This window comes from Mus musculus, chromosome X (assembly GCF_000001635.26).
Source record: "Mus musculus strain C57BL/6J chromosome X, GRCm38.p6 C57BL/6J".
Taxonomy (NCBI): domain Eukaryota; kingdom Metazoa; phylum Chordata; class Mammalia; order Rodentia; family Muridae; genus Mus; species Mus musculus.
Window position 1 is genome coordinate 27,923,541 of NC_000086.7, and position 26,954 is coordinate 27,950,494.

General features: G+C 37.5%; 1 protein-coding gene across 1 annotated transcript; it reads right to left on the reverse strand.

Annotated features, from left to right (window-relative positions):
• Positions 1-480: 480 nt before the first annotated feature.
• Gm10058 (predicted gene 10058) lies at positions 481-23,345 on the reverse strand. Its single transcript, NM_001109969.2, has 9 exons — positions 23,240-23,345; positions 21,661-21,783; positions 15,986-16,052; positions 15,412-15,446; positions 12,192-12,317; positions 11,819-11,882; positions 3,536-3,617; positions 987-1,085; positions 481-667 (listed from the first exon to the last, which is right to left on the reverse strand). The coding sequence occupies exons 2-9, from the start codon at positions 21,755-21,757 to the stop codon at positions 599-601; spliced, it is 639 nt and encodes a 212-aa protein (NP_001103439.1). The 5' UTR covers positions 21,758-21,783; positions 23,240-23,345; the 3' UTR covers positions 481-598.
• Between the last annotated feature and the right edge of the window lie 3,609 nt (positions 23,346-26,954).

A 26,954-nucleotide genomic window follows, 5' to 3' on the forward strand; every position in this document is an offset into this window, starting at 1 on the left:
TTAGAGAAGGTGCATTTAACTCTCAAGAGACTTGAGGCCACAGGGAGTAGGGAGGTCTGGTGGGGTGGGGGTAGGATGGTGGGGATATCCTCTTAGAGATGAGGAGTGGGGGTGTGGGAGCATGAGGCAAGGAGGTATGGGATGTGGAACAATCAGAGGGTGGACAAGGAGGGGGATAAAGTCTGGACTTTAAAAAAAGATTAAGGAATAAATTTTAAATAATTCACTACATTAGTGTGTGGAAGTTCGGTACAAAGGACTATTTGCCACTCACTTATTCATTTAGATTTTGTTTGGAAGTTAATATAAAGAGGCTCTTACACTTAAACAAGAAAATGATTAAAGATGTTTAAAAATAAAGGAGTTCTATTTTGACTCTAAAGGTATACCTCCTAGTTAACTTTGTAATCATGGGGGTTAACTTCATTCTTAGAATCATCAGAATTACAAGGATTAAAGAGCCTTTCAAACTCTGTTTCATAGGAGACAAAAATGTTAGTGAATTTTTTATTAGGTTACAAATGTACCAGCAAGTGAGAAATATGTATGCTTCATTAGTCTGAAGATGGGAAAGGAGAAGAGTACTTCAGAGTATGCTTCATAATGTCTCTTCACCATCTACATCAAAAAGCATATCGTAGTTGTTGGTCTCCATGTTCATCAAACCCTAAAACAGAAAAGCACTTCTTACTAAAGAAACTCCAAAGGATACAAATATGAAAGATTCTGTGCAAATGATGTATAGATGTGCTATGTTTAGTTAAGCAGGATAATTATAGTGTTAATAAACTATGAGGTACATCTGAGGTCAAATTCCCAATTTATCATTTCATGTCTTGAATAAGTCCTACAAAGTCATTAGGATTTTACAGATAATATCAGTCACTTCAGCAAGAAATAATTCAAAATAGCAAGTAGTTAAACTTTTTGATTCCTAAAACATATTTCGTTTCCTAAGAACATTTTATGGACCATGTGCAACATACCTCCATGGACTTCTCATGCATGTCTTCAATTGCTTCCATGGTCGGACTCTGACTACATTCGGACAGTTTTAATGCTTGTTGTTCTTTTTGATAATTGTTCTACAAATGTAAAAGGAAAACATTACTGTAACAATTCTGTTCATTTTTGTTGTTACTGCCATGCAGCATGAATGCTAGGCTAACAACCAACCACTTAATGTATTTCCAATACTAAAATGTTTACGTGAGCAAAAATAATTCCATATGAAAAGTAAAAGGAATAGTTTTCCAAGTGATTTAACATTTTAACAACTATTATGACTAAATATACTTATATTTTTAAGTAACATGAAATACAATTATACTACCAATTGTGGGTTAATAAAACTTTTTTTTTTATGAGAAATTGTTTGCCATGCTGCAGAGACTGGCCTTAGCCTCTCAAGTACTTAAGTTTATAGGCATGCACCATGTAAACATGAACTTGGTAAAATCCTAGCCCTGTAAGCTTAACTCTAGCTAGTGTTAATGCTTTTACCATATGGTGGCCTCCTTTTTCTAACTAGCAGAAGTAATCCCAGGAGGTGGTTCACTACCTCATCTCTGTATCTAGTCCCCACCTAAGGTGTATGTGCCATGTCTTCTACTTTCTCTTCCTTTCTTAAGGATGCCTTATACTTATTCTTTACTAAGTCCAACATCTTCACTTTTCTCAACTATTGTCAAGAGTTTCAGCAATTGTAACTGTTATTTTAAATTCATGACTTTAGCTGGTTGTCAGTGTAATGCCTATAAAACTAACTTTTATAAAGTTTGAGTTAGAATGATCACAAGATCATGAATAGTCTTGATCACTTAAAGATACCCTGCCTCGAAATAAAGTGTAAAAAGATGTCTGGGGACAAAGTTTAGTGGTAGATTTGTTGTCTCTAGGTTCCAATCTCAAGTAACACATGGAAGAAGTAATATAAATTTCTCTTCGTATTCTTTATGTTGGCAGACAACCATGGTAATTTGCATTTAAAAAAATTAAGACAAGCCATTTCCACCTTTTCTCATTGTGCTACTAGATTCCTATTTTGTCCTTTATTCACTGTGATCAGTTTTGTACCTCACATTTCCACTCAAATCATCCTGATTAAGTACAATGACCTGCACTTTGTGAAGTTTCCCTTTAAAAAATGTACACGTGCATACATATGGAGACAAAGGATTAATATTGGGTGTCTTCTTTGGTTGCATCCCACTGTTTGGGAGACAGGGTCTCAATGAACCTAGAGCTCATCCATTAGGCTACAACTGGTGGCCAGGAAGCTCTGGGAATCTTCTTATCTCTGAACTAAATCTGAGTTTGGTGGTTCTAAAATGCTCACCACCACACCAACTTTTATTGTTGTGGTGGTTTGTTTTTAGTTTTGCTAGTTTGTTTTGTTGTTGGTGGTGTTGGTGGTAGTGGTGGTGGTGGAGGTGTGTGCGTGCATGCTTACTCAGGGAATATAAACTCGAGTCTCCATGCCTACAGTGAGAAAGATTACCAAATAAACCATCTTCCAGCCCTGCAAATCTATTTTATTTGGCCCATTAGCAGCATATGACAAAGTTAGTGAACTTTTCTTCCTTAAATGTTTTCCTTCACTCATGGTAGTTTTATTTGTACCAATTTTTCTCTTCCCTTACTGGTTCACTCTCACCCCCCCACCCCTACCTCATGCAGAATTACAAATATTGAAGTACTCTGGGAGTCTGTCTTTAGACTCCTCATATACATGGATGATTACTCCCCCTTGAAATTTCATCCAGGGTTCAAGGTTTAAAAATTGCCTTCAATTGGAGTATTCATTTACTTTTTATCTTTAGTCCCTATCTCTTTCCAGAACTGACTCATAATGGCGGCTTCCTCAATGCCTTCCCAGGCAGGAATGGATCTCCTGTTCATTTCAAATTGAATACTTCTCAAACTATTAACCAATCAAATAAAAAATAGTTAATATGGTCATCATCTCAGATCTTACTTGGAAACTATGTGCTGACTACAGTCATTGGTACAGTAATGGAGAGATGATCTAAAATAGTTTGGTGATATTCTTCCACAGGAATATTCTGCCAGGGCTGTTGAGAAAGGTTGTTTCTATCCACTGTTGTTACAAAATTTGTACTAAGTTTAGGATTGTAAGAACTGATTTGCCAGTTTGAGTTGGCTTTCGAATATTAACAACAGAGTCCAGATGACACCAGTAAGTAAGCTTTCTCTCTCCTTTCAACTGTACCTGAGGCTGACATAGTGTGCTTACTTTTGTAGAAACTGGTAATCCTCTCTTCATCTTTCAGCAAAAGTCTGCCTCTTGAAAATTTATAATTTGGTCTACCAGAAAATACCTAGTGGTTTTCATTGATATAGTATGTGATCATACTTCTCTGCTTTACAATTCAGTAGGACTAGAACAGAACCAAGGATAGATAGATAATGAAACTTAACTTCGTTTCATGTGCCCAACACAAGGCTAGTTTCTCCATTCCTACTTGATACTTAGTTATTCTAGGTTAATTATAAAGTTAGTTATGATACCAACCACTGATTTTTCTTGTTCTTCATTGAATTTCTGTATATCCATATCAAACTTCTGCTCACACAATTTGTTGTTGATCTTCTTTCTGTAAAGCACAGTAATAAAAGCAGTCACATTTCATACCAATATGAAAAAGAACACTCAAAACAAATTAAATTGACCATTTCATACTATAAAAAGAAAAACAGCAGTAAAATATTATCTAATGGGAAATCATTATAGTTTTTTTTCCCTGAAAGATTATCAGAGAAGTCTTCTTTTATGTTTTAGCTTTTCAAAAATTAAAGTAGTTTTAATACATATATATCTTATTTTAGAAAATTAATTGTATTTCAAAGTATTTTTTCATTATTTTCTATCAAATATAATGTCTAATTTATTTTGCTATATTGATTCAGTTAAGACTTAGTGCAAAACATAAGTCAATTAAAATATACAAATTGTCTGCATATGTAATTGATTTTTTCCATATTGTTAAACATAATAAACAACAAATTACATTTCTAAGATTTTGTGCAAGACTTCTGTGTTTCCACAATGAATGTAAACCAAATTTTAAAATCTCATTAACAGGTACTTAAAGTAGAAAATAAAAATTTTCACAGATTTCTAAGATTTAGATTTAGTTTCCTTGAAGGCATGAAGTTATAGGGTTAACTGCTTAGACAAAATCAAAGACGCACATTTTTACTAAAAGCTCAGTAATGTTTTTTTTTTCAACTTCAGCCACATATAATTTTTAAAATGATACAAATGTGACCCTACAAACCTAACAACTCTACCTCTCCCATTTGTTTGTTTGCCAAAGTCATTCTAATTTCTGGTTGCTTTTTTTTGAAAGAATCTTTGATATAAGTTTCCATGTGTTTTCTCTTTATGTGACTCCAGGTCCAAGGTGTCTGAAATAATCATCTTATATCTATGGGAAACAGGCACATATGTGGTGCACATATATACCTGTAAGCAAAACACTAATACACAAATATGTCTGAAAAATAGGTATTAAGAGCTTTGTTTCTTAAGCCATGTAAGACGTTTTGGGTCTATGATCCTAGTCTAGGAAGCTTAGCAGGAGATTTCCAGTGTAAAGGACAACATAGGTTACATAGGAAAATTCCAGCCAGCCTGACATACATAGTGAGACTATATATCAAAGACAAATTATTATCCTCAAAGAAAGCTCATGCAACATTCAATTACATATAATTTAAAATAGATTCTTTGGGATCTGAGTTTCATTCCCTCACTGGTTAGTAAATTTGTCTTTCACTTTCAGTTACATAATTCATTTTATAAAAATCAGTGAGGGGTTTGGTGAGATGATTCATCAGTTATGAGCACTGGTTCCCTTCCAGAGATGTGAGAATGGATTCCCAGCATCCACAAGGTTGCTCACAACCTATAACTCCAGTTCCAGGGAATTCAATGCCTTCATCTGGCCTCCTCAGGTACAAGACATACAAGCTGTGTACATACACACAATCAAGCAAAACAAACATACCCATAAAATAAAATTTAAAAAAATAAGTAATAAGGGTTATATTAAAGAATTCATTTTTCCATTGTGTCATATAAAGAAAAGCACAGAGGAGTTTTAGAAAAGAAACTGACTTAATATAAAATTAATACTGGGTCAACGAAATACTGTTGCATGTACAGAATTTTGTATACATATCACTTAGCTTTGAATACATGGAATGTAGAAAAGTTTACATCATTTTTTTCCTCTAAAAATCCCTTCAATGCAGTTATGAAAATGCCTCAGTAATAAATAGGATTTACTTTGAAAGGAGGACGTTCGCAAGTTTGATTCTAGTACCCATTTGGAAAACTAACCATGGATGGTTGCTTCTACAATAGCAGCACTGTGGTAGGCAGAGTGAGAATTGCTAGGACTTGCTGGCTGCTTATCTAGCTACATGTTCAGTGAAAGAGCAGGTCTTACGGGAATAAGGTGGAAAGAAATAGAGCAAAACCCAACATCCTCCTCTGCCCTCCACATGTGTATATATGCACCACAGACACAAATATACGAAAAAATTAAAATTAAGTTTAATTAATGTCACACCTGTTGAAAAAGCACCATTTTCACTTCTGTACCACAGGCAAAAATAAGTCCATGATGCTAAATCAAAAATATTTGCAAGAGTCCGTGTCATGAGTAGATCTTGGGTGCTGACCTAGTCCCACAATACCCCTAGTAAGCTCAAATCCCAGGTGCTCTAACACTACCAGGATCACAGGAATGGCCCCAACATCAGGAGTAACTGAGTCCCTAAGGATCCAGGGACACAGGAACTCCTGCCTTGCCAGTGGCATGGATTCCTTCTGGTCTGAAACTGCACCTGGATCAGACCTGGGGTACTGGCTCTGCACCCACTCTTAAAACACCCATAGGGAGCATGACTCCCAGGTATTCTGAAATGCCCAAGATCACAGGATCACAGAGGAAGCTCGACTCCCAGGAGATCAGACACACCCAGGAACACTGGAGTTCTGACAGAAGAGCACAGCTGAGGGCACAACATCTTTCCCAACAACCTGTGTATCTGGGACCCCCACAAGAACCAGGGAAACAAAATCATCCTCCCGGCCAGAGGCACAGGTTCCTTGCAGTATGCAACTGTGTCTAGAGAAAACCTAGGGCTCTGGCACCCCACCAAATCTTGCAACACCAAGAAAACGTTTAACCCCCAGGAGCTCTGACACAGCAGGATCTCAGGAGATTGGTCACACCAGGATTTCAAGATCCAAGAGGCAGCATGACTTCCAGGAGCTCAGACACCCCCAAAATATCAGGATCCCAGGATCCCAAGATCTCAGAGACAGCTGGACTCCTATGAGTTCTGACACAACTAGGATTACAGGAGGGACAGGCTCCAGACAGAGACAGCAAGGGAAGGTAGCACCAAAGAAAATGAGATGGCATGAGGTAAGTGCAAGAATATAAGCAATAGCAACCAAGACTAGTCGGCATCATCATAACCCAGTTTGGCCACCAGAGCAAGTCTTGAATACCTCAACATATTGGAAAAGAAAGATTCAGATTCAAAATCACATCTCATGATGATGATAGAGGTCTTTAAGAACAAAAATAGTTCCATTAAAGAAATACAGGAAAACAGCTAGAAGCCCTTAAAGAGGAAACACAAAAATCCCTTAAAGAGTTAAAGAAAACACAATCAAACAGGTGAAGGAATTGAACAAATACCATCTAGATCTAAAAATGGAAATACAGAATAAAAACTCACAAAGAGAGATGAACCTGGAGAAAGAAAACCAAGGAGACATACATGCAAGCATCTCCAACAGAATACAAGAGATAGAATAGAGAATCTCAGGTACAGAAGATACCATAGAAAACATTGACACAACAGTGAACGAAAATGCAAAATGCAAAAATCTCCTAACCCTAAACATCCAGGAAATCCAGGACACAATAAGAAAACAAAACCTAAGGAAAATAGGTATAGAAGAGAGAGAAGATTCCCAAGTCAAAGGGCCAGCAAATATCTTCAACAAAATTATAGAAGAAAACTTCCCAAACCTAAAGAAAGATGCACATGAACATACAAGAAGCCTACAGAACTCCAAATAAACTGGACCAGAAAAGAAATTCCTGCCGACACATAATAATCAGAACAACAAATGCACTAAAGATAAAATATTAAAAGCAGTAAGGGAAAAAAGTCAAATAACATAAAAAGGCAGACCTGTTAGAAATACACCAGACTTCTCACCAGAGACTATAAAAGCCAGAAGATTCTGGACAGATGTTATATAGACTCTGAGAGAACACAAATGCCAGCCCAGGCTACTATACCCAGCAAAACTATCAATTACCGTAGATGGAGAAACCAAAGTATTCCATGATAAAATCAAATTCACACAATATCTTTCCACGAATCCAAACCTTCAAAAAAATAGATGGAGAACTACAACACAAGGAGGGAAACACTACACCATACAAAAATCAAGAAAGAAATCTTCTTTCAAGAAACCCCAAAGAAGATAGCAATATAAACATAATTCCACCTCAAACAACAAAAGTAACAGGAAACAACCAACAGTCACTGGTCTTTAATATTTCTTCTTAGCAATGGATTCAATTCCCCAATAAAAGACATAGAGTAATAGACTGGATACATAAACAGAACCCAGGATTTTGCTGCATACAGGAAACCCTCCTTAGTGACAAAGACAGACACTACCTCAGAGGAAAAGTCTGGAAAAAACTTTGCAAGCAAATATTTCCAGGAAACAAGATGGAATAGCCATTCTACTATGGAATAAAATCAACTTACAACCAAAAGGTTTTTGTTATTGTTTTTTTTGTTATTGTTTTGTTTTTGTTTTTGTTTTTGTTTTTTAAAGATAAGGACTGTCACTATACTTGTCAAAGGGTGAATCAACAAAGATGAACTCACAATTCTGAACATCCATGCTCCAAATGCAAGGGCAACCAAATTCATAAATGAAACTTTACTAAAGTTCAAAGTATATATTGTACCCTACATAATAATAGTGGGAAACTTCAACACCCCACTCTCAGCAACGGACAGATCCTGGAAACAGTAACAAAACAGAGACACTGTGAAACTAACAGAAGTTATGAAACAAATGGTTTTAACAGATATCTATATCTATAGATATCATAGAACATTTTATCATAAAACAAAAGAATGTGCCTTCTTCTCAACACCTCATGATGCCTTCTCCAATACTGACCATATAATGGGTCACAAAACAGGCTTCAACAGATATAAAATATTTAAATAATCCCATGCATCCTATCAAGTCACCACGGACTAAGGCTTATCTTCAATAATAATAGAAATAAGCCAGGCATGGGGGCACATGCCGTTAATCCCAGCACTCGGGACACTGAGGCAGGTGGATTTCTGAGTTCAAGTCCAGCCTGGTCTACAAAGTGAGTTCCAGGACAGCCACGGATACACAGAAAAACCCTGTCTTAACCCCCCAAATAATAATAATAATAATAATAATAACAATAAAAATATAAATAATAGAAAACCCATATATATACACGTGGTAGGTGAACAACAGTCTAATCAACGATAACTCGGTCATGGAAGAAATTAAAGACTTTTAGAGTTTAATGAAAATGAAGCTACAACATATCCAAACTTATGGGACACAATGAAAGCATTCCTAAGAGAAAAACTAATACCTCTGAGTGCCTCCAAAAAAGAAACTGGAGAGAACATACACTAGCAGCCTGGCAGCACAGTTAAAAGCTCTAGAACGAAAGGAATCAAATTCACCCAAGAGGAGTAGAAGGCAGGAAATAATCAAACTCAGGGCTGAAATCAAACAAGTGGAAACAAAAAGAACTATACAAAGAATCAACCAAACCAGGAGCTGGTTCTTTGAGAAAATCAACAAAATAGATAAACCCTTAGGCAGACTAAAGAGAGGGCACAGAGTCAGTATCCAAATTAACAAAACCAGAAATGAAAAGAGAGACATAACAACAGAAACTTAGGAACCCCCCCCCCAAAATCATCAGATCCTACTATAAGAGCCTATACTTAACAAAACTGGAAAATTTGGATGAAATGGACAACTGTCTAGACAGATATCAGGTACCAATTTAAATCAGGATCAAATAGACCCTGTAAACACTCCTATAACCCCTAAAGAAATAGAAGCAGTCACTAATAGGCTCCCAACCCCCTCACAAAAAATAAAAGCCCAGGATCAGATGGGTTTAGTACAGAATTCTATCAGACCTTCAAGGAAGACCTAATACCAATACTCTTCAAACTTTTATGCAAAATCAAAAGAGAAGGAACACTATTCAATTTTCTATGAAGCCACAATTACACTTATACCCAAAACATACAAAGACCCAAATGAAGAAAGGGAACTTGAGACCAGTTTCACTTATGAATATTGATGCAAAAATACTCAATAAAATTCTGGTAAACCTAATCCAAGAACATGTTAATATGATCATCCTTCATGATCAAGTGTTCTTCATCCCAGGGATACAGGGATGGTTCAATATATGGGAATCCATCAGCGTAATCCACTATGTAAAAAATCTTGAGGAAAAAAAAACAGTATTATCTCATTAGATGCTGAGAAATCATTTGCAAAAATTCAATAACTCTTCATGATAAAATTCTTGGAAAGATCAAGTCAAGGCCCATACCTAAACATAGTAAAAGCAATATAGAGCAAACCAGTATCCAACATCAAATTAAATGGAGAGAAACTTGATGCAATCCCACTAATATCAGACAAGACAAGACCACTCTCTTCCTACCTATTCACAGTAGTATATAATATAGTAGAATTTTATAGTACTAGAAGTTATATCCATAGCAACTATATAACAAAAAGAGGTCAAAGGGATAAAAATTGGAAAGGAAGAATTCAAAATATCACTATTTGCAGATGATATGATAGTATATGTAAGTGACCCCCAAAATTCCAACAGAGAACTCCTAAACCTGATAAACAAATTCAGCAAAGTGGTTGGATGTAAAATTAACTCAAGCAAATCAGTAGCTTTCCTCTACTCAAAGGATAAACAGGCTGAAAAAGAAATTATGGATACAACACCCTTCACAATAGTCACAAATTATAATACCTTGGTGTGACTCGAACCAAGCAAGTGAAAGATCTGTATGATAAGAACTTCAAGTCCCTGAAGAAAGAAATTGAAAATCTCAAAAGATGGAAAGATCTCCCATGCTCATAGATTGGCACAATTAATTTAGTAAAAATGGCCATCTTGCCAAAAGCAATCAACAGATTCAATGCAATCTCCATCAAAATTTAAACTCAATTCTTCATAGAAATAGAAAGAGTAATTTGAAAAATCATTTGGAATAATAGAAATCCAGTATATCAAAAAACTATTCTCAACAATAAAAGAACTTCAGGGGGAATCATTCCCGACCTCAAGCTGTATTATAGAGAAATAATGATAAAAATGTATGGTAATGGTACAGATACAAGTACTTCATGAAATTCACAGGCAAATGGATGGATCTAAAATATATAATCCTGTGTGAGGTAACCCAATCCCAATAGAACAAACATGGTATGCACTCACTGATAAGTGGATATTAGTCTAAAAGCTCAGAATACCCAAAATGTAATCCACAGACCACATGAAGCTCAAGAAGAAGGAAGACAAAAGTGTGCGTGTTTCAGTCCTTCTTAGAATGGGGAACAAAATACTCCTGGGAGGAAACATGGAGATAAAGTACAGAGCAGAGACTGAAGGAATGACCATCTAGAGTCTGCCCAAACTGTGTATCCATCCCATATGCAGACACCAAACCCAGTCACGATTGTGGATGCCAACAAGTGCTTGCTGACAGGAGCCTAATATGACTTTCTCCTGAGAGGCTCTTTCAGAGCTTGGCAAGAACAGAGGCTGATGCTCACAGCCAACCATCAGACTGATCATAGGGTTCCCAGTGGAGGAGTTAGAGGAAGGACTGAAGGATTTGAAGGGGTTTGCAACCTTATAGGAAGAACAACAATATGAATGAACCAGACCTCCCAGAGCACCCAGGGACTAAGCCATCAACAAAAGAGGGGGTATCATGGCTCCAGTGCATATATAGCAGAAGATGGCCTTGTCAGACATCAGTGGGAGGAGAGGTCCTTGGTCCTGTGAAGGTTCAATGCCCCAGTGTATGCACATGCGAGGGTGGGGAAGTGGGAGTGGGTGGGTGGGCGAACACCCTCATAGTATCACAGGGAGGGGTAATGGAATAGGGAGTTTCTGGGGTGAAACCAGGAAAGGGCTATTATTTGAAATGTAAATAAAGATATTATCACATAATAAATAAATTAAATTAAAATAAAAATATTCACAAAATACTACATATAAATAAGTCATTAAGATGTCATATAGTATATTAATCAATATTATCTAATATATAAATTATGTTAATACTATATAGTTTTAAACAAATTATATATCCAAAAATGTACCTTCAAAATTTCCCAGTATATTTTGTACTGGAGATCTGTGAAGTAATTAAAGCTTTACAAAGTAAGGATGCTGGGGATACTGTTTGATTGCTCAGCTTTTGTCCTACAAGCAGGACGATGAGAGTTTGACCCACAACATTACAGCCTCCAAGAAAACCATTCAAATTAAGGATTAATCTTATAGAAATATTGTTTATAGTATATATCATATTTCAATTATTAATATACATTACTTGCTATACAATCAATTAAACTTTTCTGGAAGTACTTACACTAAGAAGGAAATAGTACGTTTGAACATATTACCGTGTATCTCCAACTACTTCTTCAGGATTTGCATTCCCATCATCATGAGTTACTGGATTCTGTACTGGGTTCGTAATAAAACAAGATATTAAAACAATTATGTTATTTTGCAAATTTTAATGAAATACTTTGTGATCATTCAGGCATAGTGCCAACATTAGGTTTTAAAGCAGATCTATTATTTGCCTAGAAGTTAAACAAAATCAAGTAATGTCTAATTGTCATCTAAAAATATGTTTTAAGCTATTTATTTATATGTTGTGATTAAAGACAAGAGATACAATATGAGATTTTTGATCTCCTTTACAAGCCTAAGAACAACTGAGAAAAAAAGGAAGTGTAACATCAATGCCCATCATTAAATATCTGGTACCTTCCATAAGGTCCAATTCTGAAGCATTCCTAACTTGCTGTTCACCACTTAACAAATTCCAGTTTTCCATTGGTGTCTCTACAGAACGTGCAAAACGCTGCCATTCCTCTGAGAAACTTACGTTTTCTGATTTAAAATAAAAAAAGAAATTTTCTCAAGCCTTTTGAATAAAAAATCACTTAAACTAATAAAATTGAAATATAAAATAACATTAAGGAATGATTTTTACAAAAACAGCACTTCATAATTGCATGAAGAGTTTAAAGATAAAACCATATTTCTATTACCCTCTGATTTAATACTAAAGACTTTAGTATTTAAACATGGAACACAATAGTTGGCTTCAAAGATAGCCATTAATAACCTTAACTTTAATATGTACACATTTTTAAAAAGAATTATTTAAGTTGAATAAAGTATCTTGGTCTTCCTTACTATAAAAGAATAGAGGTGTGTTATTTTTTAGTTTAAAACTCTCTCTCTCTCTCTCTCTCTCTCTCTCTCTCTCTTTCTCTCTTACACACACACACACACAGACACACACACACACACACACACACACACACTATGATGGCTTTAACTGTGACTTCATGTGGGTTTATATCTAAACATAGGAGGATCTGCATGTTGGTCCCATTCCTGCAAGGTTTTTGATAAGTTAGAGCAAATGTGTCTGCATCTCAATCTCCAAATAAAATCATAGTTGCTATTATCACAACCAAGCTCCTCAATCTTTTTCATCGAAATACAAATCTAAATTATAAAGTTCTGTCTGGCTGGACATATATTTCACTGCTACAGCAAGAAGCTCTGGGTTCAATCTTCAACTATGAAAAACCCCCACAAATTTTAAAAGTAAAAAATAAAACAAGTATGTTTCCTCAGGTCCCAGTACATTTGTAAGGCTGAGGACTTCAGTTTCGAGGCCAGTTCAAGCTGCACATGAGGTTTCAGACACTCCTGAGATACAGAGTTAGAGCTTACTTCCCTAAACCAAAACAACACATAAATAAACACAGCCTGGCCTGAAGTATGTCTGAAGTTCCAGCACTTCAGAGGCTGAGAGGAGCCTCGGGATTTTGAGGCCGTTTGGATCCTATATATACAAATTTCGGCAATCTGGCCTTTCAACACCAGGTAGAAGAAAATGAAGACTCGTCTTCAGTTTGTTTTTAATGAATTTCTGTCGGGTAGCAGCAGCACAGAAAAGGTTCTAGTCTGTTTCTGCCACTAACTGACCTCCAGTTTACTCACACTTCACATCCCCAGGCCCAAGGAAGACTTTCAGGGTCTCCAATTCCATGGCCTTCCTGCTTTCTGCTAGATGCTAGGCTTTTCAAACTCCTGCCCTTAGTGAAGTTCTCCGTTTTTCACCGCAGAGGTCTAAGTGGGTAAAGTCGATTGTGAACCCAGCAGCAGTGCTATCCGGAGTCCAGGGAGGGTCACCTCCTCTCCTTACTCTGGAAGTAACACCTCCGCCCCGCCACCTTCACCCCACCCGGACCCCCACCTGAACCATTATTAACCATCTTTTAACAGGTCACTGACTACCTCCACAGAGACTTCCCCCTACCATGCTTCCTCAAGAAACTTCCCTTCCTCAAGAACTCAGCTTCGTGGCCACCACAAAGCATACTGGGTAACAGGGATTGGGCAGCTGGAAAACAATCTCAGCCAAGCCCCTTGCTGATTGGCCGTGTTTGCACATGCTTACTAAAGTGAGAGAGGCTCTATCAGTCATCTGTCATCCAAGCAGCAAATAAGAGATAGTATTTTAGCTGCCACTACTACCCAGAAGTTTTCCATTTTCCAAGTTTGCAATACTAACTTGAAACTTAAAATAAAATGAACCCTAAAGAAGACTCTCCTACTTTGTTTCAGTTGAAGGGGCTGTTATGTGTATTTCGGATTTGTTTTATTTATTTAACTAACGTGCTTTTGCATGTTTGTATTTGTTCAACATGCATGTCTGGTGCTCATAGAAACTAGAATAGGATGCCAATTCCCCTGGATCTCGAATTACAAATGGTTGTGAGCCATTATATGGGTCCTAGGAACTAAACCTTGTTTTTCGAGCAACAAGTGGTCTTAATTTGAAAGCTATCTTTCCATCCCTGTCCTGTGTGTGTTTTAAGGTATGCTGGATCATTTCTCTCGATAGATGTTTATTTTTAATATACAGTGGAGATTATAGAAATATGACACTTTCCTAATATTGTCTATTTCCAGAAAAAGAAAAAAAAAACATAATTTTAAAGGATTCTGTAAATCATAAAAAGAGATTCAGCAAAAATGATGTGTATACATTTCAGTATATGTGTGCAGAAGAAGGCTTTATTCTCAATCATATTCCAACTTACATTTTTTGTTTGTTTGTTTTTCCAGACAGGGTTTCTCCGTATAGCCCTGGTTGACCTAGAACTCAACCTGTAGACCAGGGTTGCCTCAAACATAGAAATCCCCTGCTTCTGCCTCCCAAACGCTGGGATTAAAGGCATGCGCCACCACTGCCTGATCCAACTTAAATCTTCAGAGACAGGGTGTCTCTGAATCTGCAGCTCACCAACGTCACTAGCCTGGCTAGCCAGCTAGCTATCTCTACCTACTCAGCACTGGACTGCAGCCTGCATTTTTAAAGTGGATTCTAGGTCCCCACCTTAAGTCCATATATTTTCAAGGAAAGCACTTTACCAAGTGAGCCATAATTCTAGCCACTCTGCAAGGTTTGTTATGTTGCTGTAGCCACTGTCTTTTTATATGGGGGGGGGTGTATTTCTCTAATCATGCCTGAATTTAGGTTCCTAAAATGCTTAATGCTGGTTTTGTTTGTTTCCTTATAATAGCCAATTGCATTTCTTGCTCACTTTACAGTTAATTGGGCAAACTGGGAAAACTAACATTTCATTTGCTAGGCTTATTGCTGTGTTTTGTTTGTTTGGTGGGTGTTTTGTTAATTTCGTGTGTTGGTTGGGTTTTGTTTTGTTTTTTCACCACTGAAGATGAAACTCATAGCTATTACATGGTGCTGTACCACTGAGGTACACCTTCAGCTAATCTTTGTTTCTGAATGTTGGGTGAGTAGTCATCTGTATGTGTTTTAAAGAAAACTACAATTACTGTGAAACCTAAAATTATCCTCTTATGCTGTAGGGTTTATAGAGATCTGATGCCATCTTATGTCCTCTTCAAACAACAGGCAAATATCTCCAAAAACACCTACCTCCAGATTTATCCAACATACTGTCTTGTTCATCTCTGTGAAGAAAGGACAATAAAATTTTAAAGCTAGAAATATAGTGGACTGGTAGAGCATTTGCCTAGCACACAAAAAACTTTACACAGGAACTTCTTTTAATTATTTAGAATAAATATATAATGTTTGGTTTGGAACAAATGTCATTTGCATATAAAATACATGGCAGACAACCAAAGTGAACCTGAATTATTTACTTTTAACAATTCATACATTTACAACACACAGTAGTTTATTCATAACTCTCCCACACTTGCTGAGACCCTTCTTCTTCCCAGATGGTCCCCCTCTTATTTTTATTATGTTTCTCCTTTTGTTTGTGTGTATATCTGGGAAGATCCCATGCAGGTGGGTATATTGTCCTAGTTGCTATGTGTTTGTGATGACAAGGACTTAAGGACCCCAAGCTGGGCTTGAACTCAATATATAGCTGCATCTGACCATGAATTGTTGATTTTCCTGAATCTACTCCTCCAGTGAAGGGATCACAAACACTACTTTTGAAGTACTCTATTGAACTGGGAAAAATTGAAAATATTACCTTATATCTTCATCTGCTTCTACGTGAGGCGGCATATTCTCATGTTTGCCAAATGCTGGCCTCTTTACTATATTGACAATAGAAAATGGAAACATTTGAAAGTATGCTATATAAGTAATAGTTAATAAAGTATTTTCAATTTGCATTTCTCTGGAAAAACTGCCCACGTGAGTTTTTCAAACAGTTTTATAAATGAAATAATTACATCAAGGTTATTGAGTATACAAGGAGAAAACAAAACTTAAGGATAATAGGTATAGATGAGAAGTAAGATTTCAGACTTAAAGGGCCAGTGAATATCTTCAACAAAATTATAGAAGAAAACTTCCCTAACCTAAAGAAAGAGATGCCCATGAACATAAAAGAAGCCTACAGATCCCCAAATACTTTAGACCACAAAAGACATTCCTGCCATCACATAATAATCAAAACACCAAATGCACACAAAAAAGAGAATATTAAAAGCAGTAAGGGAAAACAGTTCAAGTAACATATAAAGGCAGACCTATCAGAATTTCACCTAACTTCTCCCCAGAGACTATGAAAGCCAGATGATCCAGGACAGTTGACATACAGACCCTAAGAGAGCACAAATGCCAGCCAAGGCTACTATAAACAGTAAAACTCTTTTACCATAGATGGTGAAACCAAGGTATTCTATGACAAAACCAAAATTACACAATATCTTCCAACAAATCATGCCCTTCAAAGGATAATGAAGGGAAAACACCAAAACAAGGAGGGAAATTACATTCTAGAAAAAGCAAGAAAGTAATCTTGCAGCAAAACTAAAAGAAGATGGCCACATGAACAAAATTCCATTTCTAAAAACAAATATAACAGGAACCAACAACGACTTTTTCTTAATATCTCTTAATATCAGTGGACTCAAATCCACAATAAAAAGACATAGACTAAAAGACTTAATGTGTAAGCATGACCCAGCATTTTGTTTCATATAAGAAACAAACCTCACAGACAAAGACAGATATTACCTCAGAGTAAAAGTCTAGAAAACAATTTTCCAAGCAGATGGTCACAAGAAACAGGCTGGAGTAGGCATTCTAATATCAAATAAAATTGACTTTCAACCCAAAGTTATCAAAAAAGACAAGGAGGAACACTTCATATTCATCAAAATTAAATTTACCAAGAGGAACTCCCAATTCTGAACATCTATGCTCCAAATGCAAGGGCAGCCACATTCATAAAAGAAACTTTAGTAAACCTCAAAATACACATTGCACTGCACACTATAATAGTGGAAGACTTCCAAACCCGTCTCTCATTAATGGACACATCCTGGAAACAAAAACTAAAAACAGACACAGTGAAACCAACAGGAGTTATGAAACAAATGGATTTAGTTGATATCTATAGAACACTGTATCCTAAATCGAAAGGATATCCCTTCTTCTCAGTACCTCATGAGGCCTTCTCCAAAACTGACCATATAATCAGTCACAAAACATGCCTCAACAGATATAAAAATATTGAAATAATCCCATGCATCCTATCAGATCACCACAGACTAATGCTGATCTTCCATAATAATATAAATAATAGAAAATCCACATATATGTGGAAGGTGAACAACAACCTACTCAATGATAACTTGGTCAAGGAAGGAATAAAGAAGGAAATTAAAGACTTTTTAGAGTTTAATGAAAATGAAGCTACAACATAACCAGACATATGGTACACAATGGAAACAGTAATAAGACTAAAATTCACAGCTCTGAATGCCTCTAAAAAGAAACAGGATAGAGGATGCAGGAGCAGCTTGACAGCACAACTAAAAGCTCTAGAACAAAAGGAAGCAAATTCTCACAAGAGGAATAGAAGGCAGGAAACAATCAAACTCAGGAATGAAATCAACCAATTGGAAACAAAGGAACTATACAAAGAATCAACCAAACCAGGAGCTGGTTGTTTGAGAAAATCAACATGATAGGTAAACCCTTAGCCAGACTCACTAAAGGAAACCGAGACATCATCCTAATTAACAAAACCAGAAATGAAAAGGGAGACATAACAACAGAAACTTAGGATATCCAAAAAATCATCAGATCCTACTACAAAAACCTATACTCAACCAAACTGGAAAATCTGGATGAAATGGACACATTTCTAGACAGATATCAGGTACCAAATATAATTCAGGATCAGATAAACCCTAGAAATACTCCCATAACACCTAAAGAAATAGAAGCAGTCATTAATAGTCTCCCAAACAAAAAAGCCCAGGATCTGATGGGTTTAGTAAAGAATTCTATCAGATCTTCATGAAGACCTAATACCAATACTCTTCAAACCATTATGCAAAATCTAAAGAGAAGGAACATTATTCAATTTGTTCTATGAAGCCAGAATTAAAATTATACTCAAACCATACAAAGATCCAATGAAGAAAGGAAACTTCAGACCAATTTCCCTTATGAAAATTGATGCAAAAATATTCAATAAAAGCCTTGCAAACTGAATCCAAGAATACATAAAAATGATCATCCATCATGATCAAGTACACTTGATCCCTGTGATGAGGGATGGTTTAATATACAGAAATCCATCAACTTAATCCACTATAGAAACAAACTCAAAGACAAAAATCACATGATCATTTCATTAGATGCTGAGAAAACATTTGACAAAATACAGCACCCATTCATAGTAAAAGTCCAGGATAGATCAGGAATTCAAAGCCTATACCTAAACATAATAAAAGCAGTAGACAGCAAACCAGTAGCCAACATCAAACTAAATGGTGAGAAACTGGAGGCAATCCCGCTAAAATCAGGGACTAAACAAGGCTGCCCACTTTCTCCCTACCTATTCAACATAGTACTTGAAGTCCTAGTCAGAGCAATTAGACAACAAAAAGAGAACAAATGAATACAAATTGGAAAGGTAGAAGGCAAAATCTCACTATTTCCAGAAGATATGATAGTATATATAAGTGACCCCAAAAATTACACCAGAGAAATCCTAAATCTGATACACAGCTTCAGTGCAGTAGCTGAATACAAAATTAACTCAAACATATCGGTGGCCTTTCTCTACAAAAAGAATAAACAGGATGAAATAGAAATTAGGGAAACAACACCCTTCACAATAGTCACAAATAATATAAAATACGTTGGTGTGACTCTAACTGAGTAAGTGAAAGAAGGATCTGTATGATAAAAATGTCAAGTCTCTGAAGAAAAATCAAAGAAAATCTCAGAAGTTGGAAAGATTTCCCATGCTCATTGATTGGCAGGATTAATGTAGTAAAAATGGCTATCTTGCCGAAAGCAATATAAAGATTTAATGCAATCCCCACGAAAATTCCAACACAATTCTTAACTGAGTTAGAAAGGGCTATTTGCAAATTCATCTGGAATAAGAACAAAACCTAGGATACAAAAACTATTCTCAACAATAAAAGAATCTCTCCTGGAATCACCATGCCTGATCTCAAGCTGTACTATAGAGCAATTGTGATAAAAACTGCATGGTACAGGTATACTGATAGACAGGTAGATAAATGGAATAGAACTGAAGACACAGAAATGAACCCACACACCTATTGTCACTTGATCATTGACAAAGGAGCAAAAACCATCCAGTGGAAAAAAAGACAACATTTTCAACAAATGGTGCTGGCTCAATTGGCAGTTAGCATGTAGAAGAATGCAAATTGATCTATTTTCATCTCATTGTACAATGCTCAAGTCTAGGTAGATCAAGGAACTCCACATAAAACCAGAGACACTGAAACTTATAGAGGAGGAAGTGGGGAAGAGCTTCGAAGACATGGGCACCGGGGAAAAATTCCTGAACAGAACAGCAATGGCTTGTGCTGTAAGATTAAGAATAGACAAATGTGACCTTATAAAATTGCAAAGCTTCTATAAGTCAAAGGACACTGTCAATAGGACAAAACAGCAACCAATAGATGGGAAAAAAATCTTTACCAATCCTAAATCAGATGGGGACTAATATCCAATATATATAAAGAGCTCAAGAATCTGGACTCCAGAAAATCAAATAACCCCATTAAAAAATGGGGACAGAGATAAACAAAGAATTCTCAACTAAGGAAAACCGAATGGCTGAGAAGCACCTAAAAATGTTCATCATCCTTAATTATCAGGGAAGTGCATGTCAAAATAAACCTGAGATTCCACCTCATACCAGTCAGAATGGCTCAGATCTAAAACTCAGATGACAGCAGATGCTGGCGAGAATGTGGTGAAATAGGAACACTCCTCCATTGCTGGTGAGATTGCAAGCTGGTAAAACCACTCTGGAAGTCAGTCTGGTGTTTCCTCAGAAAATTGGACATAGTTCTACTGGAAGATCCAGCAATACTCCTCCCTGGGCATATTCTCAGAAGATATTCCAACTTGTAATAATGACATGCTTCACTATGTTCATAGCATCCTTATTTATAATAGCAAGAAGCTGAAAACAACCCAGATGTCCCTCTTCAGTGGAATGGATACAGAAAATGTGGTACATTTACATAATGAAATACTACACAGCTATTAAAAACAATGAATTCATGAAATTCTTAGACAAATGGATGGATCTGGATGATATCTTCCTAAGGGAGATAACCCAATCACAAAAGAACACACATGATATGCATTCACTGATAAGTGGATATTATCCCAGAAGCTCAGAATAACCAAGATACAATCTGCAAAACCCATGAAACTCAAGAAGAAGGAAGACCAAAGTGTGGATACGCCATTCCTTCTTAGAATGGGAAACAAAATGTCCATGGAAGGAGTTATAGAGACAAAGTTTGCAGCTGAGACTGAATGAATCCAGAGACTGCCTCACTCAGGGATCAATCCAATAAATAATCAACAAACCCAGACACTATGGCAGATGCCAACGAGAGCTTGGGGACAAGAGACTGATATAGCTGTCTCCTGAGAGGATCTGTCAGTGCCTGACGAATACAGAAGTGAATGCTCACAGACATCCATTGTACTGAGCACAGGGTCCCCAATGATGGAGCTAGAGAAAGTTCCCAAGGATCATAAGGGGTTTGCTGCTCCATAGGAGGATGAACAATATGAACTAACCAGTACCCCCAGAGTTCCCTGGGACTAAAGCACCAATCAAATAAAACAGATGGTGGGACTTATGGCTCCAGCTGCATATGTAGGAGAGGATGGCCTAGTATGTCATCAACGGGAGGAGAGACCCTTGGTACTGAAAAGGTCCTATGCCCCAGTATTAAGGAATGCCTGGGCCAGGAATTGGGGGTGGGTGTGTTGGGGGCAGGGGGAGAGGTAAGAGGAGAGGGGATTTGCAGAGGGGAAATAGAAAAGGGGATAATATTTGAAATGTAAATAAAGAAAATATACAATAGAAAAAAGGAATGAAATAATTTATTTGCAGGTATTATGAAATAAATTCATGTTTTGCTAACATATAGGAACAACGTTCATGTCTTTTTCTGGGGTAAAATCATAGCAAGTTATCGTTTCTCAACATATTATGTCTACAGTGCCAAGAGTAGGTATATGCACTGCTAAAACTCAGGTATAGGAATATATAGATATAGGTAAAATTAGAAATGAAGTATATGAAAACTTAGAAAAGACTTCTTCCATTGCAGGTGAGTTGGGAAAGGTCTAATGAACTTCAGGACACAATCAATACTGAAGACTGGATACCTTCAGAATGAGCCTGCTCTTCTTCTTCATCTGAATCATAGTCAAGAAGTAATAAGTAACCATCCTTTGGTATCACCCACAGTTTCTTAATAGACATTTTTCTCTTAAGCGCTCAGTTGTCTTCTTAGTTAAAAAATAAAAATAAAAAGGAAAAAAGAAAAAAATGTAGTTATCTAAATCCAAAGGTATCATTTAAATAGTTAAAAATGTCAAAAAGTCAAATAATTATATAATTATCTTAGCTCATTGAAAGATTGTTTCTTTTGTTTTTTAACACTTATATTTTTAATAATTTGTTTTTATCAGAGAGTTTTGCATACATATTCAATATGGTCACACGTGTACATGTGTATGTGTGTGTGTATGTGTATATGTATACACACACACACACACACACACACACACACACATATATATATATATATATATATATATATATATATGCTTCCCCTTAAAATTTCCTTCATGTATCCCAGTTATCATGTCCCTCTCCCTCCCAACTTTGTTTTAAAATCTTCTTTAACTTACTTATTTTAAATCCTTCTTTAGAACCCAAGTTAACAATCTGTCATTTCTCAGTTTAAAAAAGGCAAAAACAGGCCAGCCTTTAATACGTGAGTCCTCCCTTTCTCACCAAAAATGATGAGCAAAATGTGTTTGCATTTAAACTTTGAGGCATCTGAATTTTGGTACTATCTCCCAAAGATTCTTTTTAAACAAAACATCAGCAATTCTGATTTTCAGTATATCTCAGTTTTAAAGTAAATTCATAGTACTATCCAGAAAGATGATGAACATGGTAACTATATATTCATGTCAAGAAGACCCAATGCTCAGTCTACAACAAACACTCACCACCACTACCCACACAGAAAATCCTTATATTGGAGAAATTTGGGATTGGGGGAAGCCGAGGATTTCAAACATCTGAAGATTGTAAGTTAAAGGCCAGCCCAAGCCAGACCAGTCTGAGCTACAAAGGAAGATCCCATCCTACAGAACTAAAACTGAGAGAAAAAGCTGAACTTGGTGGTCCAAGTCTTTAATCCCAATACATGGGCGATTAGACAGGAGGATCCCTGTTCAGAATCCTTCCCAGATTACTTATTAATCTCTTGTAATGTCTCCTCTTCTTCTTTTCATTCATTCTTCCTACGCCACTCCCCTCTCTGCAATGTCCATACAGTCTATACCAAAGGAACACACCGTAGAGAAGACAATGAAGAGGGAGGAATCCTCAGTGTGTTTTAATTGGATCCGGGACAGCACACAGGGCAAGCGCCAAGTTGGACCCTAAGGCTCCTTACAGCACACAGGACAAGCGCCAAGGCTCCTCACTCACAGCCCCATGCTCCCCCGACCCACAATCCTGCAGCCAGCTCTCTGATCCTATCCCAAGGCCCCATGATTGTGTCCTCCAAGGGTTCACAATCTTCTAAGGCCCTGACCTGTTCAATCCTCTGCCATGAATATGGTCCTCCACCTTCAGTTAACAATCAGAAGCCATAGGAAATGGCGATCATGAGGCATTCCCTCACCTAGTGGCCACCTGGGCCTGATATGCCCCACCCTGTCATACCTCGATTAACTGTCCAACAACCCTGAGCAGAGCCGATTATCACTTAAAGGTTATCTCAGAGGTGAACACCTTCACAACTGCACCCTTCCGTGCTCAACTCCTCAATGGTAAAAAACCGTTGTCAGCAGAGATTCCTGGACTGAGGATTCTGAGGACCCTTTGTGATGCAAGCTGGAGAAATCAGGTCTGTGCTGATTGGCTGAATATATCCTGCTCATGCGTACATGGAGTACCAGGCACCATCGCTTCAAAGGGAGTTTTCAGAAGGTGGGAATGAGCTACTACTGGCTTTAAGACAATTTCTAGGTTTTAAGCCCTTACATACTTGAAAAACTTGAACAAATGTGAAACATATGAAACACTGCAAATGGCACTACTTTATTTCAACAGTAGAGGCTCTTGCATGCCATTTTGGTTTGTATTTATTCATATGCGTAACAATGAATGTGTGTGGACTCTTTCTGAATGTACATAAGCACACCACAAGAGTTTATTCTGTCCTAAGAGATCAGAAGGGAGCATCCAGATCCCCTATATCCCCTGGTACCCTCCTGTCTCCACCTTCCTAGTACTGACCTTGATTACAAGAACATGCTAGACCCTTCTGGCCCTCTCTCTCACTTATGCCTCTGTTGCCTACAGAGGCTGGAAGTGTGCACTGATTCTCTGAAACTTTAGCTGTGCATAAATTGTGAGCCACGATGTGGGTGTTTTGTGCCTGGTCATCTGCATAGAACAGGTGATTTTAACAGATGAGTCATTTTTCCAACCACTGTTTTGTGCACTTATTTGCATTCCTATGGTTTCTTCAGGTACCAGGCATGCATCTGGTGTGTTTAAATTAATGTTGACCTAACACACACACACACACACACACACACACACACACACACACACAAAACCCACTGATATTTTTTAATTTGCATATTTCTCTATAACTCCTTTTGTCCTATTTCATGCCTTGTACAACTTCCTTGTGAGGTGTATTCCTTTTCTTTGTTTTTTGTTTGTTTTCAATTTTTTTACTACATATTTTTTTCATTTACATTTCAAATGCTATCCTGAAAGTCCCCTATACCCTCCCCCTCCCCGTCTTGCTCCCATACCCATCCACTCATATTTCTTGGCTCTGGCACTCCCCTGTACTGCAGCATATAAAGTTGGCAAGACCAACGGGCCTCTCTTCCCAGTGATGGCTGACTAGGCCATCTTCTGCTACATATGAAGCTAGAGAAACAAGCTCTGGGGATACTGGTTAGTTCATATTGTTGTTCCACCTATAGGGTTGCAGACCCCTTCTGCTCCTTGAATACTTTCTCTAGCTCCTCCATTAGGACCCTGTGTTCCATCCAATAGATGACAGTGAAAATCCACTTCTGTATTTGCCAGGCACTGGCATATCCTCACACAAGACAGCTATATCAGAGTCTGTTCAGCAACATCTGGCTGGCATGTGCAATAGTGTCTGCATTTGGTGGCTAATTATGGAATGGATGCCTGGGTGGGGTAGTCTCTGGATGGTCCATCCTTTCGACTTAGCTCCAAACTTTGTCTCTGTAACTCCTTCCATGGGTATTTTGTTCCCTATTCTAAGGTAGTATGAAGTGTCCATGCGTTGTTTTCCTTCTTGATTTTCTTGTGTTTTTTTTTTTTTTTTTTTTTGCAAATTGTATATTGGGTATTGTAAGTTTCTGGGCTAATATCCACTTATCAGTGAGTGCATTTCAAGTGACTTCTTTGTGATTGGGTTACCTCACTCAGGATGATGTCCTCCAGGTCCATCCATTTGCTTAGGAATTTCATAAATCCACTGTTTTAATAGCTGAGTAGTACTCCATTGTGTAAATGTACCATATTTTCTGTATCCATTCCCCTGTTGAGGGACATCTGGATTCTTTCCAGCTTCTGGCCATTATAAAAAAGGCTGCCAGGAACATACTACTGCACGTGTCCTTCTCTGGGTATATGCCCAGGAAAGGAATTACTGAATCTTCAGATATTACTATGTTAAATTTTTTGAGAAACTGCCAGACTGATTTACAGAGTGGTTGTAAAAGCTTGCAATCCCACGAGCAAAGGAGGAGTGCTCCTCTTTCTCCACATCCTCGCCAGCATCTGAGGTCACCCGAATTTTTTATCTTAGCCATTCTGACTGGTGTGAGGTAGAATCTCAGGGTTGTTTTTATTTGCATTTCCCTGATGGTTAAAGATGCTGAACATTTTTTCAAGTGCATCTCAAACCTTCGGTATTCCTCAGTTGAGAATTCTTTTTTAGCTCTGTACCCCATTTTTTTGGGTTATTTGAATTTCTGGAGTCCAGCTTCTTGAGATCTTTGTATATATTGTATATTAATCCCCTATCAGATTTAGGATTGGTAAAAATCCTTTCCCAATCTGTTGGTGGCCTTTTTGTCCTATTGACAGTGTCTTTTACCTTACAGAATCTTTGCAATTTTATCTGGTGCCATTTGTTGATACTTGATCTTACAGCACAAGCCATTGCTGTTCTGTTCAGGAATTTTTTCCACTATGCCCATATCTTCGAGGCTTTTCCCCACTTTCTCCTCTATAAAATTCAGTGTCTCTGATTTTATGTGGAGGTCTTTAATCCACTTGACTTAAACTTCGTACAAGGAGATAAGAATGGATCAGTTCTCATTCTTCTACATGATAACCACCTGTTGTGGTAGCACCATTTGTTGAAAATGCTGTCTTTTTTCCACTGGATGGTTTTAGCTCTCTTGTCAAAGATCAAGTGACCATAGTTGTGTGGGTTCATTTCTTTTTTTTTAAGTTTTATTAGGTATTTATTTCATTTACATTCCCAATGCTATTCCAACAGCCCCCCACACGGTCCCCGACCCACTCCCCCCCTCCCCTCCCCCACTCCCACTTCTCAGCCCTGATGTTACCCTGTACTGGGGCATGTAAAGTTTGCACGACCAATGGGCTCTCTTTCCACTGATGGCCGAATAGGCCATCTTCTGATACATATGTAGCTACAGACATGAACTCCGGGGGTTACTGGTTAGTTCATATCGTTGTTCCACTTATAGGGTTGCAGATACCCCCAGCTCCTCGGGTACTTTCTCTAGCTCCTCCATTGGGGGCCCTGTGATCCATCCAATAGTTGACTGTGAGCATCCACTTATGTGTTTGCTAGGCCCCGGGATAGTCTCACAAGAGACAGCTATATCAGGGTCCTTTCAGCAAAATCTTGCTGGTATAGGCAATGGTGTCAGTGTTTGGAGGCTGATTATGGGATGGATCCCCGGGTATGTCAGTCTCTAGATGGTCCATCCTTTCACCTCAGCTCCAACCTTTGTGTCTGTAACTCCTTCCATGGGTGTTTTGTTCCCAATTCTAAGAAGGGGCAAAGTGTCCACACTTTGGTCTTCGTTTTTCTTGAGTTTCATGTGTTTCGCAAATTGTATCTTATATTTTGGGTATTCTAAGTTTCTGGGCTAATATCCACTTATCAGTGAGTACATATTGTGTGAGTTCTTTTGTGATTGGGTTACCTCACTCATGGTGATGGCCTCCAGGTCTATCCATTTGCCTAGGAATTTCATAAATTCATTCTTTTTAATAGCTGATTAGTACTCCATTTTGTAAATGTGCCACATTTTCTGTATCCATTCCTCTGTTGAGGGTCATCTGGGTTCTTTCCAGCTTCTGGCTATTATAAATAAGGCTTCTGTGAACATAGTGGAGC